The 5,425-nt window shown below is 62.6% G+C and overlaps 1 protein-coding gene across 1 annotated transcript; it reads left to right on the top strand.

The window, feature by feature from the left end:
* Nucleotides 1-1,379: 1,379 nt before the first annotated feature.
* On the top strand, nucleotides 1,380-3,585 carry LRRC10B (leucine rich repeat containing 10B). Its single transcript, XM_027045667.2, has 2 exons — nucleotides 1,380-2,870; nucleotides 3,172-3,585. The coding sequence occupies exon 1, from the start codon at nucleotides 1,552-1,554 to the stop codon at nucleotides 2,428-2,430; it is 879 nt and encodes a 292-aa protein (XP_026901468.1). The 5' UTR covers nucleotides 1,380-1,551; the 3' UTR covers nucleotides 2,431-2,870; nucleotides 3,172-3,585.
* Nucleotides 3,586-5,425: the final 1,840 nt, after the last annotated feature.

The following is a 5,425-nucleotide window of genomic DNA, read 5'->3' as shown; positions in this document are numbered from 1 at the left end:
GGCTCCCTTGTGAGAAAACTCATTGCCAGAGGTTGGGATCATCATTGTTTCTATTTTTTTTTCCATGTTTATTTATTTGTGAGAGAGAGACGGAGTGTGAGCAGGGGAGGGGCAGAGAGAAAGGGAGGCACAGAATCTGATGCAGGCTCCAGGCTCAAAGCTGTGAGCACAGAGCCCAAGGCAGGGATCGAACTCACAGACCGTGAAATCATGACCTGAGCGGAAGTCGGACACTCAACCGACTGAGCCACTCAGGCGCTCCGTCATTCTTTTCTATTTATTGGTGTGATACATGATTAAGAGCACAAATCCCAGCCACTCAGGAGCGGGGTGACCTTGGGCAAGTCCCCCAGCTCAAGTCAAATTCTCAGAGCCTCAGTTTCTCTCCTTTGCAACTGGGGTATTGAGGGTACCTACCACCTCAGACGTGTTGCAAGGATTCGGTACAATGCCCTCAGTACAGCGCAGGGCACATGGCAGGCTCGCAGGAAATGGGAGCCGGTGTTTCTGCCAGGATCTGAACCGGAGGGAAGAAGGCAGGGGCGCACCGCTGTTGGTGGGAGCATGCGCAAGAGAGTTACAGAAGGAGTGGTCATCCTTGGTGGCGCTCGGAGGGGCTCACGTGTCCCAGTCCTCTGCCCACCGCAGCCACGCACAGACCTTGAACACAGCTGGAGGGATGCGGCAGGAGATTGGAGTGAGAGTACACGAGTACGCGAACAAGGAACCTGTTGGGCAACGAGGGCGGGGAACGGGGGCGGAGCCAAGTCCCCACAAATCCTCAGCTGTGACCCACCCCGAAAAGGGCCAGAAAGTGACACTGTTGCGAGTTACTATCCTAAAGTGACCCCAGCGGGGAGAATGGGAGCAAGCCGGCATGACCGGGCCCCTCAGTCCCTCCCCGAGAGCCACTTGGCCAGAGTCCTGGTCGCGGGCCGGGTTTCCTAGGTCCTCGGTTCCTTCTTACTTGCCGCTCTGGGTTCCACACCACCGCACGCCCAAAGGCTCGCCGGGCCGAAGGTGTAGACAGCGTCGGACGTCGGGTCTGTGTTAGCACAGCGCCAGGCTTTCGCTGCGCGGACCTCGGGTTCCCTGGGCGTGCGCCGGATTCCGGGCGGGTCTCCAGGGCCGGCGCGGGGGGCGGGCCCGGGCGCCCGGACCCCACTTAGGCGGCACCTTGGCCCCGCCCGGCCCCGCCCCCTCGCCGCCTCATTGGCAGCCGCACACGCGTCGGGGGTTGCCAGGGCGACGGGTCGCGGAGCCGCGAGGAAGCGCGAACGCGAGCCAGTCCGCCTCCGGCGGAGGGAGCGGGGGAGGCCCGAGGGCGGGCGGCGGGGCGCGGCGCGCGGCAGCGGGGGCCCCGAGCGGGCGCCTCCTCCCGGCCCGGCCCGGCCCCCCCTCCCGGCGCAGAGGCAGGCCGGGGCGGGGGGCCCCCCCGGAGCCCGCGCGGCCTCGGCCCCGTCGGGGAGGCCCGGGAGCGGCCGGGGCGGGGGCGATGCCGGGAGGCGGCGGCGGCGGCGGCGGAGGCGGCCCCGGCCGGGGCCCGTGACCATGGGCATCGCCGAGTCCACGCCGGACGAGCTGCCGTCGGACGCGGAGGAGCAGCTGCGCAGCGGCGAGCAGCAGCTGGAGCTGAGCGGGAGGCGGCTGCGGCGGCTGCCCAGCGCCGTGTGCGCGCTGAGCCGCCTGCAGAAGCTGTACGTGAGCGGCACGGGGCTGCGCGAGCTGCCCGAGGAGATCGAGGAGCTGCGCGAGCTGCGCATCCTGGCGCTCGACTTCAACAAACTCGAGCGCTTGCCCGACGGCCTGTGTCGCCTGCCGCGCCTCACGCGCCTCTACCTGGGCGGCAACCGGCTGCTGGCGCTGCCCGCCGACTTCGCGCAGCTGCAGAGCCTGCGCTGCCTCTGGATCGAGGGCAACTTCCTGCGGCGCTTCCCGCGGCCGCTGCTGCGCCTGGTGGCGCTGCAGTCGCTGCAGATGGGCGACAACCGGCTGCGCGCGCTGCCCGCCGAGCTGCCGCGCATGACGGGCCTGCGCGGCCTCTGGCTCTACGGCAACCGCTTCGAGGAGTTCCCGCCCGCGCTGCTGCGCATGGGCCGCCTGCACATCCTCGACCTGGACCGCAACCGCCTGGGCGGCTTCCCCGACCTGCACCCGCTGCGCGCCCTGCGCGTCTTCTCCTACGACCACAACCCGGTCACTGGGCCCCCGCGCGTCGCCGACACCGTCTTCCTTGTGGGCGAGGGCGCGGTTGAGCGCATGGCCGAGCGTGACGAGCCCACGCCCCGGCCGCCGCCCCGGCGCCCAGCTCGGGCTTTTGAGGATGAGGAGGAAGAAGACCTACTCATAGGGGGCGGGAGCTCCCGGGCTCTGGGGCCCCCCGGGGGCAGCCTCCCCGCCCTGGAAGCCGCCCCAGGACTGGGCACCTGAGCCTGTGCTCTGGGTGATGGACTTCGGCCGTTCTGGGAGGAGGGCCTCCGGGAAGGACTGTGGGAACGGTGGTCCCCTACCTTGGGGCAGCGGAGGGACCGCTTTGGGCAATCTGTAGGGGACGGGCAGGCCTGGGGGCCATCTTCAAGTATTCCTGTTTGGTAAGGAGACTGCCGCCTGGCTGATCTCTGGGCAGTCCTCGGACGAAGTCCCGACTCAGTCAAGTTCCCTATGGCTCTGTTGGGTCTCTGACATCAGAGTCACTGACAGCACAGTAGAGATGCTGGCTTCCTCTTGGAACCAGGGTCACCTCTCGCTGCTGGCTGAGTCTGGATGCCCAGGCTGCCGCTCCAACCCCCCTCCTCCTGGAGTTTGGATCTCCTAGACCCTACCCTTTCTGGTGCAGGAGCCGCTACCTCTGGGGTGGACCACACGCCTGTGTGAGACATAACTTCCCTGGGAGAAGGGCCTGGGCCACGGGCGGGGGCTTGGGATTGGGGCGGGGGCCCAGGACAGAAGTCCTGGAAACTGGGATGGGGGCCCTAACACCGGAGCTGCCCTTACCCCTCCGCTGGGCGTCTTCTGCACATCCCTCCCTCCCCAAGCCCTCTTAAATTGCATGGGGGAAGGGGGGCGCTTAGAGGGCAGGGTCTCCACCCCCACCTTTGATTCTGTTCTGTTCTCTAGGCATGGGCCCGGAATCTTGCTGGGAGAAGAGAGCTCTCTCTCCTTTCCCCACAGCCTGAGCCTTCCAGCTGTCAAGTTTGAAAAGAAGCCACTGTGCCTCTAGGGCCTCCTGCGCGGAAGAGAGAGGTCGTCTGCCCTGGGAGGCTGCTCCAGAACCTCTCCGACTGCCTGTACTCTCCATTCCCTTAAATGGGCACAGACAGGGTAGCTGGCACGGTGTGGGGCAAGGGACAAGCACTGTGTGCCTCCGCTCCGTCACCAGGGACAGCCTTGGGGTGAGGAGTGGGGTATCGCTCTGCAATTCCCAGGGCCAGATCTTTCCCATCCAAGCAATAATGGGAGGAGGGGGCCAGGGTCAGGGACACTCAGGGACACTGTCAGGGGCAGTGGCCCCATGTGGTAGTGTTTTCTTTAGGAAGAAAAAAAAAACCTGGCTGTAAACATAAATTATATTTCTTGGAGAAAGAATGTGCGTTTCCCACATGCCTGTTTATTTATAAGCCCTGGGAGGGAGCACCGGGTCCCATCGCTGTGGGGAACCTGGGCTCCCTCCGGCACTGCCCTCTTGTCCATGTGCCCCAGCTCTGCGTCAGATTGGCTCTGGCCAACAGTTGTGTCCTGTCTGGGGAACAAGTGCTTGTCCTCGGTTACAAATAGCTCTGGCTGCTCAAGGCTGGTCTCTTGTCTCGCTCTAACTTACTCTGCCTGCCGGGCACCGTTCTCTGCCCTCTCCAGCTTAATTCTTAGGTTCCTGACTTTCAATATAATTTGAATCTCCCTCAAGCTGGGCTGACCTTTCATCTCCCGCTGGTACTAACCCCCGCCCCCGCCCCGCCGTGGTTCTATTCTTTTCTCTCCCTCGCTCCATTTTCCTTTTTCTCAGTCTCCCCCTCTGTATCATTTTTTTTTTTTTTTTTTTACTCAGTCACGGTATTTCTTTCTCCCCTCATTGTTCAGGGGGAAAAAGAAGATTTAGAGAAAAAAATATCCTAAAACCTCAAGCCTAGAGGCTCATCTCCCATGAGAAGCCAGGTCACCATCACCATGGCAACGGGGCTGATGTCATACAAGGCCCAAAGGTCAGGTCCGGCCCAGCAGCTCTGTTGGTCACTGGACTGGGCCCAGGTTAGGAGGAGGCTTGGGGTGAAAGAGAAGGGTCTTGAAAGGCCGGGGGTGGGGGGTGGGCCATGTCTACAGTGCCCCACGTGGTCCGAGGCGGTCAGCGGCGGGTGGGCCTTGGGGGAGCATGGCAGGGAAGCTGTGCAGGAGCTGTCTGTGTATCAGGGAGACGGGGATAAGAGCAAGAAGGCAGGCAGTGGGGACAGTAATGACAAAGGAGCAGAGGCAGTGGCAGGGCTAGGAACAGGCCCAGCCAGGGAAGGGACTTGTTCATCCGTGAGTTTCAGGCCTCCTACCCCAGGGCTCAATCCACGCCACGGGAGATCCCCTCTGTCCTCAGCTGATGGTCAAGGTCTCGGTGTGGAATGGGTGGGACGTGCTCTTGCTCTCTCCCAGAGCCTCCCCACGGCCAGACCTGGTTGGCGGAGCAGCAAAGGGTGGGGTGTGTGTGCACGTGAACCCTCTTCTTAACGTTGCTACAGTCATGCCCTGCTTCCCACCCATCCTCAGGGGCTCAGGAAAGCAGAACACGGTGTTTGGGAACAGGGAACCCTGCCCAGGAGCCCCTCCCTGCTTCCAATGCCACCACATTGGCTTGTTCAGCCACCTGTTCCAAAGTTTCCTTAAGACACCCGGCACTCTTGTTCTGAGGATGGACATTTATTAGCACACCTGGGTGCACCACACAGAACATGTATTCAGACAGGGATCTCTGCCCGGGGTGGGGGGGGGGCTTACAATCTAAACAAAACACAACACACACACATACACACACACACGCAGGACACAGACACAGGGACCGGGGCATCTTCAAGGGACACGGATGGTCAGGGGAGCCACAGGCTGGGGCATACAGCATGTTCAAGCGTTGTCCTTCCGTTGTCTTTGGTGGGGGAGGGAGAGGAGAGCAGGACGTGGCCCAGGATGGCCTTCCAGAAAGCCGTAGCATCCAGGAGGGACTTGCATGAGGAAGAGAACACCAGAGGACAGTGGTCCCAGGCCCAGGGAGGGAGGGGCAAATTTCTTGGTGAAGGCATGGATGAAGAGAGAGCCAACAGAGTGAAGGCAGGAGAAGGCAAAAAGTCCAGGAGGAGCCCCTGATCCCAGGGCGAGAGGCTGTCCCGTCTGCCAGGCTGAGCTGTCCCTGCTTCCCGGCCCAGCTTTCCAGAGCCATTGTTCCAGAGAGATC

This window comes from Acinonyx jubatus, chromosome D1 (assembly GCF_027475565.1).
Source record: "Acinonyx jubatus isolate Ajub_Pintada_27869175 chromosome D1, VMU_Ajub_asm_v1.0, whole genome shotgun sequence".
NCBI lineage: Eukaryota > Metazoa > Chordata > Mammalia > Carnivora > Felidae > Acinonyx > Acinonyx jubatus.
Note: the sequence above shows the minus strand (reverse complement) of the source record. Positions and strands in the feature narration are given on the sequence as shown.